General features: G+C 50.5%; 1 protein-coding gene across 2 annotated transcripts; it reads left to right on the forward strand.

Moving 5' to 3' along the window:
- Positions 1–148: 148 nt before the first annotated feature.
- LOC119977179 lies at positions 149–20,167 on the forward strand. Of its 2 annotated transcripts, none has more exons than XM_038817861.1 (4): positions 149–259; positions 7,244–7,630; positions 16,923–17,184; positions 19,633–20,167. In XM_038817861.1, exons 1-4 carry the CDS (start codon positions 205–207, stop codon positions 19,886–19,888), a joined length of 960 nt encoding a protein of 319 aa, XP_038673789.1. In that variant the 5' UTR covers positions 149–204; the 3' UTR covers positions 19,889–20,167. The 2 variants fall into 2 exon arrangements, with proteins under 2 accessions (XP_038673789.1, XP_038673795.1); XM_038817867.1 differs by lacking the exon at positions 149–259 and adding an exon at positions 263–346.
- The last annotated feature ends 1,717 nt before the right edge of the window (positions 20,168–21,884 follow it).

A 21,884-nucleotide genomic window follows, 5' to 3' on the forward strand; every position in this document is an offset into this window, starting at 1 on the left:
GCCCCCTCGAATGGTTAATAAATGGATCCAGCGCTGCTAATAATTATTTCATTGATGTGTCACCTTGTTTTTGTTACATTGGGTTCCAAATTCTAAATGCTGGCCCGTCACAATGGGCCATTGTCCAAATCGACTTGCTGGCCGGCTCCTTCTAGCTCAGCAGAGCAGTGTCCAACATGGCTTACGGCTGAGACAGAATATAAAATGCACTTCTATGCTCAACTCTGGATCTTTACACTCTGCCTGCAAGCTGCTTCAGGTACAATAGCCCACTAGATTAACCTGTTTGGAGGAGGTTCATGATTATTAGCATCCTGAGACAACAGAACACAACAACATTGATGAGGTGATACTCACGGGATCACAATTATTAAAGCAACCCTCAGAGGCTGTGTATTGTTTTGTTGTTGCGTGTAAGAGACCTCCCATTTCACCCTTCCCCCTCCTCCGAGAAAAAATAGAACTTGTGCAGCATGTTTGACATTTCCCCTGCTTCTCATTGGCCAGCAATGATTACAGCTCTTCCCCAGTGTTTTGTACGGTGGAAGCGAGTCAATAGAGTCTTCAGGTCCACTTCTGCATCGTCAAGACAGGCTACTATTGCCCATCTGTGCCCCTGCCTCAGCCCACCTGCAGCTGAAACCATCGTCCAGGCTTTTGTCACTTCCACTGGTTCTCGGGTCAGCCTATAACCCCCCCTCCCCCACCCTCTGCAAACTTCAGCTCCTCAAAAATGCTACTGCCTCAATCTGGACTCGCACCAAGTCCCATTCATCCATCCCTCCCCTGTAGCTGTTGACCCACATCAGCTCCCAGCTCAACAATGTCTCGAATAGAAAGTTCTCATTCTGTTCAAATCTCTGTGTGGCCTTGACTCCCCCCCCCCCCCCACCCCCACCCCGGGCCCCCCCACTCCCTCCTTATCTCTGTAACCTCCTGCAACCTTACAACCCTTGACTCTGTCTTCCTTCAGTTCTGGCCTTCCTGTGCATTCCTCATTTTCATCTCTCAGACCTTTATCTGGGAGGATCTTTGGGTGTTTGGAATCCCCCTCCCCAGAGAGCAGTTGTGGTTGGGTCATTGAATATATTCAAGGTCGGGTTAGACCGATTCTCGATCGACGAGGGACTCGAGGGTTGTGGGGATCAGGCAGGAAGGTAGGGTTAAACAATGTAAACAATCAGATCAGCCATGATCTTACTGAATGGTGGAACCGGTTCCAGGGGCCGAATGGCCTACTCCAGCTCCTAGTTTTTAAAATAAATTTAGAGAACCCAATTATTTTTTTTTCCAATTAAGGGCCAATTTAGCGCGGCCAATCCACCTACCCTGCACATCTTTGGGTTGTGGGGGCGAAACCCAGGCAAACAGGGGGAGAATGTGCAAACTGCACACGGACGGTGACCCAGAGCCGGGATCAAACCTGGGACCTCGGCGCCGTAGTCCCAGTGCTAACCACTGCACCACGTGCCGCCCTGCTCCTAGTTTTTATGATCTAATGAATGGCAGCTGTGCCTTTAGCTGCCTTGGACCAAACTGTGAAATGATCAGCAGGGTAGCATGGTGGTTAGCACGGTAGCATGGTGGTTAGCATAAATGCTTCACAGCTCCAGGGTCCCAGGTTCGATTCCCGGCTTGGGTCACTGTCTGTGTGGAGTCTGCACGTCCTCCCCCTGTGTGCGTGGGTTTCCTCCGGGTGCTCCGGTTTCCTCCCACAGTCCAAAGATGTGCGGGTTAGGAGGATTGGCCATGCTAATTGCCCGTAGTGTCCTAATAAAAGTAAGGTTAGGGGGGGGGGGGGTTGTTGGGTTACGGGTATAGGGTGGATACGTGGGTTTGAGTAGGGTGATCATGGCTCGGCACAACATCGAGGGCTGAAGGGCCTGTTCTGTGCTGTACTGTTCTATGTTCTATGTTCTATCTCCCCAAACCTCTCAGCCTCCCTCGTGGGTTGATTAAGTCGCTTCTTCAGACCGTCCTCTTTCTCCAAGCTCTTGCTCTGCTGTTCTACTGACTCATTGTTAAATGTTGTCGGATTACGCTCCTGTGGAGCAATTTATGTTCGGAGGGCTATCTGAATGCAAGTTGTTCTTGTTGAAGGGACACTGAGGAATAATTTGGATTGGGCAGGACCTAATTCAGCTACGCTTTTTGCTCATATTTTTATTATAAATTCCTACCCCCTCATTACCCATGGAGGTCTTGTGGTGCAGTGGGTAGTGGGTAGCATCCCGTGCCTCTCTGAGATAGAAGCTCCAGTTTTGACCCCCCCCCCCCCCCCCCCCCCCCCGCTACCTCAGGACTTCATGCCAAAGAGCTCATACCGCGGCGAAACATGTTGGGTATAATCTACAAAACCTTCCAACCCCTGCCAGTGGGGCTAACCCCTCACAGCTCGGCGGAACATCGAGGGCCGAAGGGCCTGTACTGCGCTGTAATGTTCTATGTTCTATGGTAAGATTGGGAGAGATTGCTGGTCAGCCGTGTGATGGACAGGAAGTTGGAGCCTCGACCATCGCTTAGGTAGGTCCAGACTACAACACGCATGTGAAACGGGAATGTTGCCCTAGCAAACTGGACCCTCAGAGTGAACTGCGACACATCACCCTCAGCATTGTCATGTTGATATAGTCCAGGCTGATACTGCTGCTTCAGCACTGCGGGAGTGCAGCATTGTTGGAGGTGCAGTCTTGTCAAACTAAGGCCCCAGCTCAGGTAGACATAAATGACGTGCGTGCTTCTGGCCAGGCCAGGGTATATCGGCCACCCCCAATTGCCGTTGAGAATGTGTGGTGAGCTACCTCCTTGAACCCCAGCAGTCCGTGTGGTGTAGGTACACCCACTGTGCTCTCAGGGAGGGAGTTCCGGGACTTTGACCCAGCGGCAGTGAAGGAACGGCCGATACGTTTCCAAGTCAGGATGGTGAGTGACTTGGAGATCATTTTCGAGATGATGGGGCTCCCATGTGTATGCTGGCCTTGTCTTTCCAAATGGGAGCAATTGTGTGTTTGGAAGGTGTTGTTTAAGTAACCTTAGTGAGTTCCTGCAGTGCATCTTGAAAATGGTACACACGGCTGCTACTGTGCTGGAGGAGGGGGAAGAATGTTTGTGGGTGGGGTGCCAATCAAGTGGGGCTGCTTTGGCCTGATTGGTGTCAAGTTTCTGGAGTGTTGTTGGAGCTGCACTCATCCAGGCAAGTGGAGAATATTCCTCACAATCTTGACTTGTGCCTTGTAGATGGTGGACAGGCTTTGGGGATTCAGGTGTTCTGGATTCCTAGCCTCCGATTTGCTCTTGCAACCTCGGTCCATTTCAGTTTCTGCTCAATGGTAACCCCCCCCCGCAAGATGGTGATTGTGGAGGATTCAGCGATGGTAAGCCATTGAATGTCAAGGGGCGATGGTTAGATTATCTCTTGTCAGAGATAATCATTGCCTGGCACACGTGTGGCACGCATGTTACCCTGAGGAACTTCTGCAATGGAATTGAGATGATTGACCGCTAATAACCGAACCATCTTCCTTTGTGCCAGGTATTACGCCAACCAGCAGAGCGATACCTCCTGATTCCTATTGATTCCAGTTTATCAGGCTCATTGATGCCTTACTCGGTCAAATGCTGCCTCGATGTCACGGCCAGTCACTTTTACCTCATCTCTGGCATCTAGTTCTTTTTTTCATGTTTGAACCAAAGTTGTAATGAGGTCAGGAGCTGAGCGGCCCTGGCGTCAGTGAACAGGTTATTGCTAAGAAAGTGCCACTTGATTGCACTGTTGACCCCTTCCATCACTTTACTGATGATCGAGTCTAGACTGATAGTAACATAGAAAATAGGAGCAGGAGGAGGCCATTTGGCCCTTCGAGCCTGCTCCGCCATTCATCACGATCATGGCTGATCATCTAACTCAATAGCCTAATCCTGCTTTCCCCCATTTCCTTTGATCCCCTTCGTCCTAAGTGCTATATCTTGAAAACATACAATGTACTGGCCTCAACTACTTCCTGTGGTAATGAATTCCACAGGCCGACCACTCTCTGGGTGAAGAAATGCCTCCTCCTCTCTGTCCCAAATTGTCTACCCCGTGTCCTCAGCCTGTGACCCCTGGTTCTGGACCCCCCCCCCCCCACCATCAGGTACATCCTTCTTATATCCACGCTGTCCAAATCTCAGCAGGTCTGGCAGCATCTGGAGGGAGAGAAATGAGTGAACGTTTAGAGTCCGATGACTCTTTGTCAAAGCTAACAGACAGAGAAAGTGGGAAATATTTTGGAAGGTCTAATGCAGGTAGGGAATATACAGTGAATGGTAGAATCCTCAAGAGTATTGTCAGTCAGAGAGATCTCGGTGTACAGGTCCACAGGTCACTGAAAGGGGCAACACAGGTGGAGAAGGTAGTCAAGAAGGCATACGGCATGGTTGCCTTCATTGGCCGGGTCATTGAATATAAGAATTGGCAGGTCATGTTGCAGCTGTATAGAACCTTAGTTAGGCCACACTTGGAGTATAGTGTTCAATTCTGTTCACCACACTACCAGAAGGATGTGGAGGCTTTAGAGAGGGTGCAGAAGAGATTTACCAGGATGTTGCCTGGTATGGAAGGCATTAGCTATGAGGAGCGGTTGAATAAACTCGGTTCGTTCTCACTGGAATGACAGAGGTTGAAGGGCGACCTGATAGAGGTCTACAAAATTATGAGAGGCATAGACAGAGTGGATAGTCAGAGGTTTTTCCCCAGGGTAGAGGGGTCAATTACTGGGGGGCATAGGTTTAAGGTGCACGGGGCAAGGTTAGAGGAGATGTACGAGGCAAGTTTTTTACACAGAGGGTAGTGGGTGCCTGGAACCCGCTGCCGGAGGAGGTGGTGGAAGCAGGGACGATAGTGACATTTAAGAGGCATCCAGTCAAAAACATGAATAGGATGGGAATAGAGGGATACAGACCCAGGAAGTGTAGAAAACTTTAGTTTGGACGGGCAGCATGGTCGGCACAGGCTTGGAGGGCCGAAGGGCCTGTTCCTGTGCTGTACTTTTCTTTGTTCTTTGTTCTTTGATAGGAAGTGGACCCTCAATGCTGGAGGGCCAATCAGAGGCCTTCCCACTTGGAAATAGCAGAAGGTGGATTGTGTAGGCAACACACGAGTCCGAATTGAGTTGGTAAAATAAAACTGTGTTTATTGGAAAGCAATCATATTTACAATCCCCATCAGATCCCAGCCGGGTCTGCTACATCGATTCCATACCTGGGCAAATTTATATAGAACTCAATCATGAATGTCCTCGGGCACCGTGTCTCCTTAGCGGGCGAACTTGTACCCGCCGAAACTCATGGGGGACGTTTTTGTCCAACCCCGTAAGTCTCGTCTGGGTTATAACAGTGGCAATTGGGCGGCACGGTGGAACAGTGATTAGCACTGCTGCCTCATGGCACCGAGGTCCCAGGTTCGATCCCGGCTCTGGGTCGCTGTCCGTGTGGAGTTTGCACATTCTCCCCGTGTCTGTGTGGGTTTCGCCCCCACAACCCAGAGATGTGCAGGCTAGGTCGATTGGCCACGCTAAATTGCATTTTAATTGGAAAAATTAATTGGGTACTCGAAAGTTTAAAAAAGAAACAGTGGCAATGGCAGGTAACTAAGGGCGAGGCTGCTTCCAAATGGATGTGCACTCCCTGCAATCTATTTCAATTTAAACTAAAAAATGGCCTTTGCAGCTCCCACTCTCAGGGAGCTGAACTTCGCGACAGGGAGAGAGGGGGGGTGGGTCTTGCGACTAATTCAGCAGCCAGTAGGAAGGGTGGAGCATCTGGGCTTCCCTGGAGTGCTGACCCCCAGTCTGCCAATGGGGGTGGTAACCTTCAGGCAGTAAACTGGCCCTCGCTCCCTGCTGGGCCAGGAAAATCCCAGTTGGCTTCCTTTAATTGGCAAGTAACCAATGATCCCTGCCCTACTGCACGTGGGCGGGTGCCTCCTCATCTTACCTCCGCAGAAATAAGGCGGGAACAGGATGGAGCCGGCACACAGGCAGGCAGGGGGCGCTATTTTCAGCCGAGGGAGGCATGGCGTCCAATGGCGGACTGATGAAATCGAGCAATGTGCAAGTGGCTAGAATTGGTGTAACGCAGATATCTCAGTGTTTTGGCCCTGGAGGAGGTTACGCAGAGAGGGAGGGGGGGGGGGGGGGGGGGGGGGGGGGTGGCATATAGTAAGGGATTTGAACACAAGAGTGAGAATTTTATAATTCAAACATTTCAGGACACAGTGTAAGGCAATGACGATTCTGGGGAATTGGTGTCAGTTGGAATATAGCCAATAGATTTCAGCTGGTGGGTCTTACCTTTTCTGCCATTAGCAATTCCTCTGTCTCCTGACCGACACATCTTTGTTGCAATCTCTCCCAGCTGCCACCAATCACTGACCTTCTACTCTGCTTAAACTGATCCACCCCCAGTTTATAATCATTTCTCTCGCTCTCTCTCTCTTTAGTTCTGAAGAAGGGGCATACGGACTCGAGGCGGCGACTCTCTTTCTCTCTGTACCGATGCTATCAGACCTGCTGGGGTTTTCCAGCATTTTCCGTGTTTTTGTTTCAGATTCCAGCATCTGCCATAATAATAATAATTATAATAATCGCTTATTGTCACAAGTAGGCTTCAATGAAATTACTGTGAAAAGCCCCTAGTCGCCACTTTCTGGCGCCTGTTCGGGGAGGCCGCTACGGGAATCGAACCCGCGCTGCTGGCCTTGTTCTGCATTACAATCCAGCTGTTTAGCCCACTGAGCTAAACCAGCCCCTAATGGGCGGCGCGGCAACACAGTGGTTAGCACTGTTGCTTCACAGCCTCAGGGACCCGGGTTCGATTCCCGGCTTGGGTCACTGTCTGTGCGGAGTCTGCACGCTCTCTCCGTGTCTGCGTGGGTTTCCTCCGGGCGCTCCGGTTTCCTCCCACAAGTCCCGAAAGACGTGTTTGTTAGGTGAATTAGACATTCTGAATTTTCCCTCTGTGTACCCGAACAGGCGCCGGACTGTGGGGACTAGGGGATTTTCACAGTCACTTCATTGCAGTGTTAATGTAAGCCTACTTGTGAGAATAATAAATATTATTATTATTTTGCTTTCACGCTGGGTGAATGACTGTCCATTAATACCACCCACAGTAATCTCCAGTTTATCATAACTAGATGAAGTAATGATAGGTTGTTAATTACACTTATTAAAAAATGATCTCTAACAAGTTTGTTTCACGTTAGCTTTAGAGGTTGAAGATATCCAGATGCCCCAAACCAATTTTGAGGTTAAAGAAGGAGACCGGCTTCTCATACCATGTTCGTTCAAAACGGATGAAGCTGTTGAATTTAACAACCTGCGATTGGAATGGGGAGTCATCACGGGACCTAACAATCTCTACAAACCCATCTACCGGGTGGTGGGGACTGTACTTGAGCCCATCACTGAGCCTAACCCCTACGAAGGCCGTGCACAAATGTTCATATCGCTTATTCCCAAAGGGAACTGCTCCCTGGTGCTCCAATCAATTGTCGCCACGGATGATGGACAGTACGAGCTGAAGTTGTACTCCGACGGTGAGGTAACGATGAATGGACAAAAGATCAGTGTCGTAGTCACCAACGGTACAGGTAAGAACCAAGAGCCGCCGCACGTAAACCCACGGGAGGGAGAATGACGACAAAGTTTGACCCCTTTGCTTCGTTTTGTGGTGTGATGAGTGCCGTTTTGTCACCAGCACGGAGCCCCCAGCACACACACACGCTCCTTTGGAGCCAGTGGCACTGACACGTGTTTGGTAAGGGCAGGGGCACATAGCGGGAATGTCTGCCAGAGGTGGGCAGAATAGGTGGGCTGTGATGTCAATCAACCTGTGGGACACTGATTTGGATTTTGATTTGATTTATTGTCACGTGTACCGAGGTACAGTGAAAAGTATTTTTCTGCAAGCAGCTCAACAGATCATTCAGTACGTGAAATAAAAGAAAATAAAAGAAAATACATAATAGGGCAACACAAGGTATGCAATGTAACTACACAGACACCGGCATCGGATGAAGCGCAGACAGGGTGTAGTATTAATGAGGTCAGTCCATAAAAGGGTCATTTAGGAGTCTGGTGACAGTGGGGAAGAAGCTGTTTTTGAGTCTGTTTGTGCGTGTTCTCAGACTTTTGTATCTCCTGCCCGATGGAAGGAGTTGGAAGAGTGAGTAAGCCGGGTGGGAGAGATCCTTGATGATGCTGCCCGCTTTCCCCAGGCAGCGGGAGGTGTAGATGGAGTCAATAGATGGGAGGCGGGTTCGTGTGATGGACTGGGCTGTATTCACGACTCTCTGAAGTTTCTTACAGTCTTTATCATAGAATTTACAGTGCAGAAGGAGGCCATTCGGCCCATCGAGTCTGCACCGGCTCTTGGAAAGAGCACCCTACCCAAGGTCAACACCTCCACCCTATCCCCATAACCCAGTCACAGAAAGAGCAGATTCAGATGGGTGACACTCCCGGAGTCACTTGAGTGCTGACCCCAGGGTGTGCACTAGCTACTCCTGTAGCTACGCACGGTAGCATTGTTGATGGCACAATGGCTACACAGCTCCAGGGTCCCAGGTTCGATTCCGGCTTGGCTCACTGTCTGTGCGGAGTCTGCACATCCTCCCCGTGTGTGCGTGGGTTTCCTCCGGGTGCTCCGGTTTCCTCCCACAGTCAAAAGATGTGCAAGTTAGGTGAATTGGCCATGATAAATTGCCCTTAGTGTCCAAAATTGCCCTTAGTGTTGGGTGGGGTTACTGGGTTATGGGGATAGGGTGGAGGTGTTGACCTTGGGTAGGGTGCTCTTTCCAAGAGCTGGTGCAGACTCGATGGGCTGAATGGCCTCCTTCTGCACTGTAAATTCTATGTAAAAATTCTATGTAATCTATGGGTGCCTAGGGGGCCCCATGGCTTTGCCCTAGAGATAGTGGAGCAGCTGGAGTGAGGTCAAGGAACGCGCCACCCTCTGGCATTGACACTGATGGATACCAGCAAGTGTCTGCACCATAGAGTGCAAGTACTGCAGCAATGCAGGACAAACGTCGTGCACCAAGGTATCCACAGCAACGCCACCCTAGCTGCATTGACCTTGTTGCATTGGAGTGTCTGCACAATCACCTCAGACAGACTCTTCCATCAGCCTCTCAATCTGAGGAGTGTACCAGACATCCCTTTCTGATTTTCCTGGATTTACCTTTGGAGCTCCAGCATTTGTCTGGGACTCCTGGGGCGCGATTCTCCGCCCCCCACGCCGGGTGGGAGAATAGCGGGAGGGCCTCCCAACATTTTTCATGCCCTCCCGCTATTCCCCCCCCCCCCCCCCCCCCACCCCCATGCCTGACCCACACCACGAATCGCCGCTCACCGTTTTTTACGGCGAGCGGCGATTCTCCGAGGCCGATGGACCGAGCAGCCGGGCCTTCACGCCCATTTCAACACGGCAGCAAACACACCTGCTCGCTGCCGTCGTGAAACGGGCGCCAGATGCGTGGGCGTGAAGGCTGCCGTGGGCCACGGACTGTCCCACGGCAGCCTCTACGATTCTCCGCATTTGCGGAGAATCTCGCCCCTGGCCTCTAACAATCCTCCGAGAGCCAGCACATCTGGGACATCTCTGCCTCCGCGGTGGCTCTGAGAGAGTGAGGTGCTCACCGGATTGTGACCCTGAAGCTGCTCTGGATCTAGGTCCCACCGAGGTGTGGGCCTCTGCGCTGGTGTAGGGTGTGGGTGAACGCTGTCGATACCGGAGTCCGTGGATCCCTCCTCTGTGCTGGTGCCGCCGTGTCTGGAGACAAGGATCCGGCTGGTGGATTCTCTGGGCTGCTTCCCAGATGTGGTTGTGAAAGAAAGGAGGGGTCATCAGTGCACGGCTGGGCAACAGGAGACCCGACTCCTAGCATTCTTGTCTGATGGATGGTGCAATGCTGTATCCTCGCTCCGATCTCATCATCGGTGCAGGAGCAGCCAACGTCCTCCCTGGCCAGCTGAGTGGCTCTGTCCTCAAAGTCCATGAAGACCTTCAGATCTGACGTCTCTCTGCCCGTCTGGAATATCGCCCTCTTGTTGTGTGCTGGAGTGCGTCGCAGGAGTTTCACACCTATTCGACTAGAGTGTTCCTCACTCGCCAACTGACCAGACTACAGCAGAATTTCAGTTCAAGAACTTTATTCCAGCCAAGGCAGGGGAGCTAAGAATGGTGGCTTACCAGCTCCACAATCATAGAAAATACAGGGCAATTATACCTTTGCTTATTTTCTAAATAATTAACATGTACCAATCAAAAGAGTACGTTGGTGTCGGAATTACCTCTATCCATTCACAACTAATAATTAGGATTACATAATGTATAACATACGAGTATAATTAACCAACCATAATCTGGGCATGCATGTTTAATTATAATATCGGCAAGCAAGCATTTGTCTCTACTTATCTAATGACTGCCACACATGAGTACGATAAAGGTATGACGACCAGTGGTGTAACATATTCCCGAACTGTTCCTTGTCCGAGGCGACACACATGGGCTGCAGCTGCATAATGATCAGTTGAATCTGTGTGTGTGAGCTGTGGGTTCACAGGGTCCTTCAATGCTACGTGTAGACAGTCCCAGCTGAAGCCACTGGTTTCTCATCACTGCTTTTCTGTCTTTGAGAATTGAGCAGGCAGCAGCCTGTGTGATTTTTAAGCTTGTATGACGGTAACCCTTTCAGAGAGCGAGTGGAGGTGTCCCTTGAGCTGACAGTAAGATCCCTGTGGATGCGTAATGAGCGTGTGTTGAGAGTGATGAGAAGAGCGGACGACCTGTTGCTGTCTGTGGCGGACCCGGTGGGGGGGGATGCCAGAGGTGATGAGGATTCTTAGTGAATTCGGGGGTTTCTCGGGGTATAAGTTGAACCTGGGCAAGAGTGAGTTGTTTGTGGTGCATCCGGGGGATCAGGAGGAGGGGATTGGTAGGCTCCCACTGAAGCAGGCAGGGAAGAGCTTCAGGTACCTAGGGGTCCAGGTGGCTGGGAGCTGGGGGGGGCCCTGCACAAGCTCAACCTCACAAGGTTGGTGGAGCAGATGGAGGAGGAGTTTAAGAGGTGGGATATGTTACCGCTGTCACTGGCGGGGAAGGTGCAGTCCGTTAAGATGACGGTGCTCCCGAGGTTTTTGTTCCTGTTCCAGTGCTTCCCCATCCTTATCCTGAAGGCCTTTTTTAGGAGGGTCAACAGGTGTATTACGGGATTTGTGTGGGCGCATGGGACTCCGAGTTTCGAAGAGTGTTCCTGGAACGGGGCAGGGATAGGGGGGGGCTGGCGTTGCCCAACCTCTGTGGGTACTATTGGGCTGCCATCGCAGCGATGGTGCGTAAGTGGGTAATGGACGGGGAAGGGGCAGCATGGAAGAGGATGGAGGTGGCGTCCTGTGTGGGCACGAGCCTGGAGGCGCTGGTAACGGCGCCGTTGCCGCTCCCTCCAACGAGGTATACCACGAGCCCGGTGGTGGCGGCTACCCTCAAATTTGGGGGCAATGGAGACGGCATAGGGGAGAAGTGGGGGGCTCGATGGAGGCCCCGTTACGGGGGAACCATCGGTTTGTCCCAGGGAGCATTGATGGTGGATCTCTGGGCTGGCACAGGGTAGGGGTTAGGAGGTTGAGGGACCTGTTTGTGCAGGGGAGGTTCGCGAGCTTGGGGGAGTTAGAGGGGAAGTTTGAGCTCCCCCCGGGGAACATGTTTAGGTACATGCAGGTTAGGGCGTTTGCCAGGCGGCAGTTGGAAGGGTTCCCCTTGCTGCCTCCACGTGGGGTACGGGACAGGGTGCTCTCGGGGGTGTGGGTTGGAGGAGGGAGGATTTCGGACATATACCGGGTGATACAGGAGGTAGACGAGGCCTTGGTGGAGGAACTGAAGGGTAAATGGGAAGAGGAGCTTGGTGAGGAGATTGAGGAGGGGACGTGGGCGGATGCCCTGGAGAGAGTGAATTCCTCCTCTTCCTGTGCGATGCTTAGCCTCATACAGTTCAAGTTGCTGCATAGGGCCCACATGACTGGGACGAGGATGAGTAGGTTTTTCGGGCGCGAAGACAGGTGTGCTAGGTGCTCGGGGAGCCCAGCGAACCACGGCCATATGTTTTGGGCGTGCCCAGCGCTGGGGGAGTTTTGGAGGGGGGTAGCAAGGACGGTGTCGAGGGTGGTGGGATCCAGGATCAAGCCGGGCTGGGGACTCGCAATTTTTGGGGTTGCAGTGGAGCCGGGAGTGCAGGAGGCGAAAGAGGCCGGTGTTCTGGCCTTTGCGTCCCTGGTAGCCCGGCGGAGGATCTTGCTCCAGTGGAAAGATGCGAGGCCCCCAAGCGTGGAGGCCTGGATCAATGATATGGCGGGGTTCATTAAATTGGAGAGGGTGAAATTTGCCCTGAGGGGATCAGTACAAGGGTTCTTTAGGCGGTGGCAGCCTTTCCTGGACTTCCTGGCGGAACGGTAGGGAAATAGGCCGGCAGCAGCAGCAACCCGGGGGGGGGGGGGTTTGGTTCGGTGGGAGGGAGAACTGTGTACATGGGTTTGTGGGATGTGGCGGGTGTTATTTCTTTCCCTTTTGTTGTTTGGGTGTTCTTTTGTTTTTTCTTTTGTTTGCAGTTGCTGTTGAAGTTGAGGGGGTGTTGTTCTTGGGTTGTTACCGCGGTTGTGTTGTTAATATAGTTGTGATGTTTACATTTTGCAAAAATTTCAATAAAAATTATTTTTCAAAAAAAGAGAGTGATGAGAAGAGAGACTTAACCTGGCAGGGCGGCACAGTAGCACAGTGGTTAGCACTACGGCTTCACAGCCCCAGGGTCCCAGGTTCGATTCCCGGCTTGGGTCACTGTCTGTGCGGAGTGTGCCCGTTCTCCCAGTGTCTGCGTGGGTTTCCTCCGGGTGCTCCGGTTTCATCCCACAAGTCCCGAAAGACGTGCTGTTAGGTGAATTGGACATTCTGAATTCTCCCTCTGTGTACCCGAACAGGAGCCAGAGTGTGGCGACTAGGGGATTTTCACAGTAACTTCATTGCAGTGTTAATGTAAGCCTACTTGTGACACAAATAAAGATTATATTATACAGAATAGAGACGTTCATTCATCCTCTTGCGACACTGGATGGCTTTCTTCTTCTGCAAGACTTTAATACTCATGACCGCTGCCACGGCCTCCCCGGCTGGGGTGGGGACCACACTGGCTGGCTGTCTTCCTGAGCGCGGGTATAGGTCACAGGACGGGTTGTGCACGGGGGGGGGGGGGGGGGGGGGGGGGGCCTTTAAATCTGGCGCCCTGATGATTGCAGTGCTGATGTGATGGCGGGGTGGGCAAATCAGAGGCCACCCCGCCAGCGATACGGCGTGGAACCCATGGCTGATTGGCAAAAAGTGCCGCACTATAATAATAATAATCACTTATTGTCACAAGTAGGCTTCAATGAAGATCCTGTGAAAAGCCCCGAGTCGTCATATTCCGCTGCCTGTTCGGGGAGGCTGGAACGGGAATTGAACCCGCGCTACTGGTCTTGTTCTGCATTACAGGCCAGCTGTTTAGCCCACTGTGCTAAACCAGCCCGCGATATGGTGTGAAAGGCCGCCATTGCCGCCAGTTGGCTCAATGCTGCATTTCCCGTCCGACATCAGCCTTTTCCAATTTCAGGGAAAATCAAACACATCGCCTTTGAAGAATTGTTACACAGTCCTTTAAGGCACAGTAACCAAAAAAGGAAAGTTAGTCAACTGTGCCCAACAAAGGGAGTTAAGGATTGCATAAGATTAAAGGCAAAGGCCTATTAAATTGGCAAAAACCTTTGCAAACGTGAAAATTGGGGGGCGCGATTCTCCGACCCCCACACCGGGTGGGAGAATCGCTGGAGGGCCGTGCGATTCACGCCACGCCGCCCTGGCACTCGCACGCGATTCTCCCACCCACCCCCAAAACGGCGTGTCGCGTTTTGCAACAGGCCGCTTGGAGAATCGCCGCTCCAGTCGAGCGGCGATTCTCCGACCCGGATGGGCCGAGCGGCCTGCCTAATACGACCGGTTCACGCTGGCGCCAACCACACCTGGTCGCTGCCGGCGTGAACATCGGCGACCGCTGCGTGTGGGGCCTGAGGAGGGGGGGGGCGGAGGGAGGATCGAGCACCAGGGGGGCCCTCAGGAGGGGTCTGGCCTGCGAACGGTGTCCACCGATCGTCGGGCCGGCATCTCTGAAGACGCACTCTTTTCCCTCCGCTGCCCCGCAAGATCAATCCTCCATGTCTTGCGGGGCAGCGGAGGGGAAGACGGCAACCGCGCATGCGCAGGTGACGTCATTTAGGCGCCGCCGGCCGCGTCATTCAGGCGGCGCCACTTTGACGCAAGCGTCAAGGCCCGGCGCGCGGGATTGACGCGCCGCCACTCCTAGCCCCCGAGGGGTGGGAGAATAGGGAGCGAGGAGAGGCCTCCGACGCCGGAGTGAAACACTCCGGGTTTCACTCCAGCGTCGGCACTTTGTCTCCCTTTGGGAGAATGGCGGCCGGGAGGTTTCTAGAATACAGCAAAGGAAAGCCAAGAAACTGAGAAAGGGAGAACAGAATATAAATGTAATCTAGCGGAAAACATAAAACCAGACTGTAAAAGCTTCTATAGGTCTGTAAAAAGGAAACATTTGGCTGAGACAAAGGTGGGTCCATTACAGAATCACAGAATATACAGTGCAGAAGAGGCCCTTCGGCCCATCGAGTCTGCACGGATGCATGAAAGACACCCAGTTAGGGGAATTTATAATGGCGAATTTCATTGAGGAAGGTAAGAAATCTCCCAGAATTAGGCGATCCAAGGGACTAGAGAGATTGAGAAATTGAAGGAAATTTGTATTAGTAAGAAAGTTGTATTGGAGAAATTAATGGGACTGAAGGTTGCTAAGTCCCCGGGATCTGATAGTGGACATCTCAGAGTGTAACGAAAGCGGTTTCTATGGAGATAGTGGATGCATTGGTGACCATCTTCCAAAATTCTACAGATCTTGGAATGGTTCCTACAAATTGGAAGGTAGCAAATGTCCATAAGACCATAAGACATAGGAGCAAAATTAGGCCACTCGGCCCATCGAGTCTGCTCCGCCATTCAATCATGGCTGATATTTTTCTCATCCCCATTCTCCTGCCTTCTCCCCATAACCCCTGATCCCCTTATTGATTGAAAACCTATCTATCTCTGTCTTAAAGTGATTTGGCCTCCACAGCCTTCTGCGGCGAAGAGTTCCACAGATTCACCACCCTCTGGCTGAAGAAATTCCTCCTCATCTCTGTTTTAAAGGATCGTCCCTTTAGCCTGAGATTGTGTCCTCTGGTTCTAGTTTTTCCTGCAAGTGGAAACATTTTCTCCACAGTCACTCTATCTAGGCCTCACAGTATTGTGTAAGTTTCACAAAGATCCCCCCTCATCCTTCTAAACTCCAAAAAGTTCAGACCCAGAGTTCTCAACCATTCCTCATACGGCAAGCTTTTCATTCCAGGGATCATTCTTGTAATCATCCTCTGGACCCTTTCCAAGGCCAGCACATCCTTATATACAGGGCCCAAAACTGCTCACAATGTCCCCCACTATTTACGAAGGGAGGGAGAGAGAAAATCGTGAACTACGGACCTGATGGCTTTACATCAGTAGGAGGGAAATTATGAGAATTTATTATAAAGGATGTGATAAATGGACACTTGGATAATAATGATCTGATTGGGCACAGCCAACATGGATTTATTGGGAAATCATGTTTGACGGACCTGTTGGAGCTTTTTGAATATGTTATTAACTGAATTGATAAAGGGGAGTCAGTGGACGTAGTATACTTGCATATTCAAAAGGCTTTTGATAAAGTCCCCCACAGAAGATTGATTTGCAAAAGGAAAGCACATGTGATATGTGGCTATATACGATGTGGAAGGCAGCACGGTGGTGCAGTGGGTTAGCCCTGTTGCCTCACGGCGCCGAGGTCCCAGGTTCGATCCCGGCTCTGGGTCACTGTCCGTGTGGAGTTTGCACATTCTCCCCGTGTCTGCGTGGATTTCGCCCCCACAACACAAAAGATGTGCAGGGAAGGTGATTTGGCCACACTAAATTGCCCCTCAATTGAAAAAAAAAATGAATTGGGTACTCTAAATTTAAAAATATATATGTACGATGTGGATTGAGGATTGACAACAGGCAGAAAACAGAGCGGGAATAAACGGGTCATACCCGCATTGACAGCTGTGGGTAGCAGGGTACCGCAAGGATCAGTACATAATCATCACAGAATCATAGAATTTACAGTGCTAAAAGAGGCCATTTGGCCCTTCGTGTCTGCACCGGCCCTTGTAAAGAGCACCTTACTTACGCCCACGCCTCTACCCTATCCCCGTAACCCAGCAACCCCACCTAACCTTTTTGGACACAAAGGGGCAATTTATCGTGGCCAATCCACCTAACCTGCACGTCTTTGGACTGTGGGAGGGAGCCGGAGCACCCGGAGGAAACCCACGCAGACATGGGGAGACCGTGCAGACTCTGCACAGACAGTGACCCAAGGCCAGAATTGAACCCGGGTCCCTGGAGCTGTGAGGCAGCGGTGCTAACCACTGTGCCACCATGCCCCCCAGCATCTACAGCTTTTTGTGGGAGAGAACTCCACACTTCTCCTGCCCCTTGTCCGAATCCAAACTTCTTCCCTGGAAAACCTCCCATTCCCCGGGAATTCAGCGGATGTAGCTGGAAGTGAGTGCGGGCATGGAGATGTTGGGCGATGAGAGGTGTGGTTCCAGCATGAGCTCTTTCAAAGGGCCAACGCAGGAGAGGTGGGCCAAATTTCCTCCTTCCACGCGCTATCCTTCTGTGATTAATTTCATTCCGCAGTAACGTGCGCCTCTGATTCCGTTGTTCAGGTGAAAACTCTCACTGGCGGAAAGAGAATGCTGGGAAGGCGAATGCCGCAGTTAGAAAATCAGCGTTGAAGCACAAGGCTGAAGACGAAGACACGCAGTCCTGCGGTGACTTTTCTGACTTCGATAAGCGCTTGCTGACATTGACAAAGGGAATAAATTCAATATCAACAAGGACTGGCGTGTCAACCTTGGGACTGGAGATTATTGCAGGAGTTGTGACTGGAATCCTACTGATGGGAACATTGGCCGGCATCGTGCTTTGGTATGTGTAATGCTCCGTGCAATCATCCTCTCTGTCTCTTAGATTAAGATTCCCAAATTTTGGCAGCACATATTCCTGGAGATTTCAGCACACGACCTCTCGCCTCCAAGTGTTCCGTTTTCCCCTCATTCCACTATTTGTATCACTAAAGAAACCGAAGCGTTCAATAGGAGAATGAAAGTGGCACAAAATGTTTGCGGATTTCATTTGTGTTGCCCCCGCTGTTTAAGTTTCAAGCAACCTTACTGACTGCAGCTGCTCTTTAGGGGCAATCTAACTGCCTTTTAATCCCTGGCCAGGGTTTTAGGTGTTGCACAGGCTGACAGGCACGCCTCAGCAACCCACGGTATGAATATGATCAAGGGAGCTAAAGAAAATAGCGAGCATGCATATTGTTTCACAAAAAACAAAGAAAAATACAGCACAGGCCCTTCGGCCCTCCAAGCCTGCGCCGACCATGCTGCCCGTCTAAACTAAAACCTTCTACACTTCCTGGGTCCCTCTCCCTCTATTCCCATCCTATTCATGTATTTGTCAAGATGCCCCTTAAATGTCACTATCGTCCCTGCTTCCACCACCTCCTCCGGCAGCGAGTTCCAGGCACCCACTCCCCTCGCAAAAAACTTCCTTCGCACATCTCCTCTAAACCTTGCCCCTCGCACCTTAAACCTGTGCCCCCTAGTAATTGACTCCTCTACCTGGGAAAAAGCCTCTGACTATCCACTCTGACCATGCCCTCATACTTTTGTAGACTTCTATCAGGTCGCCCCTCAATCTCCGTCGTTACATACATAGATACATAGAACATACCGTGCAGAAGGAGGCCATGCGGCCCATCAAGTCTGCACCGACCCACTTAAGCCCTCACTTCCACCCTATCCCCGTAACTTAACAACTCCTCCTATCCTTTTTGGACAATAAGGGCAATTGATCAGGGCCAATCCACCTAACTTGCACGTCTTTGGACTGTGGGAGGAAACCAGAGCACCCGGAGGAAACCCACGCAGACACGGGGAGAACGTGCGGACTCCGCACAGACAGTGACCCAGCAGGGAATCGAACCTGGGACCCTGGCGCTGTGAAGCCACAATGCTACCCACGTGTGCTGCCGTGCTGCAGTTCCAGTGAAAACAATCCGAGTTTATCCAGCCTCTCCTCATAGCTCATAACCTCCATACCAGGCAACATCCTGGCAAACCTCTGTACCCTCTCCAAAGCCTGCACCTGCTTCTGGCAGTGTGGCGACCAGAATTGTGCGCAATATTCCAAGTGTGGCCTAACTAAGGTCTGTGTAGCTGCAGCATGACTTGTCAATTTTTATACTCACCTGGACGAGATTGCTGTGTCTCAGCAGATAATCCAGATTACCCCAATTCTATCCAGAAATTGGGTGTGGGCTTTCGACTGTTAGCAATGCTGGTTATCCACAGGGAATGCCAGCCTTTAGTGCTTTCAGACCTGATTCCCCACAACCTCCTCTCCAATCTGCTGATGGATAAGATTCCAGAGTAGCTCCTCAACCCAAGGAGGCAGACACTGGGAGCAGCGAATCATTAAAGGTAACTGAATGTTTTTATTGCTGAAGAGGAAACCCAATAAAACATAAACGTTTGAACTCTGTCTGGGGTCCCACTGACAGTAAGAACAATATAATTATGTATACTCGGGTTAAAGCTGCGGAATAGAAAATGTTGGGAATGAAAAGTGGGTCAGTGGGCATTTGTAAAGAGGAAAGGCAGTTGAGATAAATGTGGGGGCAATTTTAACCTAGCTCACTAGTTGGGAAACTGGGGCAATGGGGTGTAAGGCTAGTTCCATTCTTCACCTAATATTGCTGCACAAACATAGAGATGACAATGATTCCATCTATCTGTTCCAAGTTTGGTTAAAATTGCTCTGGGTCTATATCCGAAAATGACTTGTGGTAAATAATAAAGCCTCTGACAAATCTTTTGCCCAGAAATGCACAGGATCCTGGCCTTCGGTGTCCCCCCCCTGCCCCACCAGAACACCCACAGTCTCAGGCCTCAGGCCTCTGCTGGTCCCAGTTGCCCAACAACAGAAAAAAGCAACCCGACGACATCGCTGACCCCCTTTGAACCTGGATCTGCACCTTAGGTGCTCTAAGCTACAGGGCTAAAGGTGCAGTAAAGGTGGGATTGGAAAGGGCACCTGGGTGTCGTGGGGGGCTAGCATGGACAAGATGGGCCGAATGGCCGTCTTCTACTCTGTGACTTTTCAATGGTTTTGATGTATCCCTGTGTGACATCTCCAGTTTACACTTGTTTGCTCCCTTCTGCTCGATTTGCACCCCCCCCCCCCCCCAAACTTTTCCAAGAAAAATGTTGCCCTAAAAAAAGAAAATGTTCAATTACTTTTGTGTGGAAACTACAGACCTCGGCATCAAAGTGACTCATGTTTTCTTGTGCGGTCAAATGTCTTTTCCAGCTGCAATTTCTACAAGGGCGTCAAGGACATGAAGAAATGCAAACGCGAGCAAAGGAGGAGAAGGAGGCGCCGCAGGAGATCGTTCCATTGTCCGCAGACTGAAGAAGAGCAAGAGGTTCAAAACGAGGAGGAGGTTTTGCAAGTTGAGACGCCAGACCCCACAACGTCAACCTCCCCGCTGGAGCAATGCGGTTATCAGAAGGTTTCAGACACCAACTCGTCGTTGTATAATTTTGAAATGGTGAACAGCGATTGACACGGGAATTTCCTTCCCCCCCCCAAACCCACAAGTTCCTCGCGGGTCCTCGTCAGCCGCGGGACAGCCATTCGCAAGCGCGTGCACCTTCGTGTGAAATGTATTAAAGTTAGTTTTCGGGCCATTAGAGCTGCATCTTGTATTTCTGTCTTTGTTTTTTCTCACCTGTACCAAATCGTAAATGTCACCCAACTGCTGACTGGGGCTGTGTACACATTAAAAAAAAAAACTTTTTAAAAAATGAGAGATAATTGCAATAAAATATTTATTTAAACTATACATTCAGGAATGGACTTCAATTGGACCCCACCTAATGTGCTGGTAAGAAAGCGTTTGGCTTGTTGTGTGTCTCTCTGGTTGAGATATCCTGAAGCATGTTTCACAGAACAAAGTATATGAATAGGAGGTTATTATTGTTATTTAGACAAATGTGGTTGCCAACTTATGCACAGCAAGATCCCATGGTACGATTAGTTGAAGGCTTTTAGTGTTTATTATTATTGACCAGAACAGCCAGGCAATATCCCATGTTAGCATCTTTCTAACAGAGAAAGAGGCCATTCAGCTCATCATAGTCAGTCTGGCTCCTTGAGAGAGTTATCCAGTTAGTTGCTCTCCCCACTGCCCTTTACTCATGGCCCTGCAAATCTTTCCCTCCTAAAGTACATATTAAAGTTCCTTTTGAAAGTCACTATGGAACTTGCTTAACTCCATTATCCACTCATGCATTGCATGAGCCTCGATTATATGTTCGAATGTCAGAGGGGACTTGAGCCACAGCCTTTTGACCCAGAAACAGTGCGTTAACAATTGGTCCGAGCTAGTTCTGCAGCTGTCTGTAGTCCACACCAGCAGCCAGTGGGCTGGTTCAGAATGGGCGGCACGGTAGCACAATGGTTACCACTGTTGCTTCACAGCGCCAAGGACCCGGGTTTGATTCTGGCTTGGGTCACTACCTGTGCGGAATATGCACGTTCTCCCCGTGTCTGTGTGGGTTTCCTCCCACAAGACCCGAAAGACGTGCTGTTGGGTGAATTGGACATTCTGAATTCTCCCTCTGTGTATCCGAACAGGCGCCGGAGTGTGGCGGCTAGGGGATTTTCACAGTAACTTCATTGCAGTGTTAATGTAAGCCTACTTGTCACACTAATAAAGATTATTATTAAAACTGGCACAAAGAAAAATCAAAGTGGTAATCTATGTAAGCTACTTTGAGCATCTATCGCACATGGTCAACCAATCCAACTGTTGCTAATGCGCAAGATATGCGAGGGACACAAAACTCGGTGGATATAGACAGTGAATTATTCTGTAAAAGAGCAAATAAGCCCAAGCTGGATTAAAGCTTTCTTACTTTGGGCTTTTTGAGATGTGCAGCTACGAAAAGGCATCACCTGGAGACCAGAGCCCTTTATTTATGTCCCTATAATTCATTTATGCATCCAAGCTGTGCCTGTATACTGAAGATTGCTGAACTGTGCACACTGCTGAGTTTAGGTTGTGTTATGGATTACAAAGAAACTTTGGTTCCAGATGCTGTGTTGTAATAAAATGCTCAACTATAAATATATTTCCAAGGCAGCTATGCCCTTGGGCCTGCTCTGCATTAAACTAGATCATGGTTGATCACCTGCCTCTGATTTCCCACACCATCCCCAAATTCCTTCATATTTTTAATATGTAGAAATGTATCGATCTGTGTCTTTAACATGCCCAATGATTGAGCTTCCACAGCCCTCTGAGGGAGAGAATTCCAAAGGTTCACCATGCTCCCGAGTAAAGATGTTCCTCCTCATTTCTGTACTACTCTGAGACTTCCCCTTATCTCAAACCCCCATGATGTGGAGATGCCGGCGTTGGACTGGGGTGAGCAGAGTAAGAAGTCTCACAATACCAGGTTAAAGTCCAACAGGTTTGTTTCAAACACGAGCTTTCGGAGCGCAGCTCCTTCCTCAGGTGAATGAAGAGGTTTGTTCCAGAAACATTTATATAGACA

The sequence above is a fragment of the Scyliorhinus canicula genome, chromosome 1 (genome assembly GCF_902713615.1).
Source record: "Scyliorhinus canicula chromosome 1, sScyCan1.1, whole genome shotgun sequence".
NCBI classification, from domain to species: Eukaryota; Metazoa; Chordata; class Chondrichthyes; order Carcharhiniformes; family Scyliorhinidae; genus Scyliorhinus; species Scyliorhinus canicula.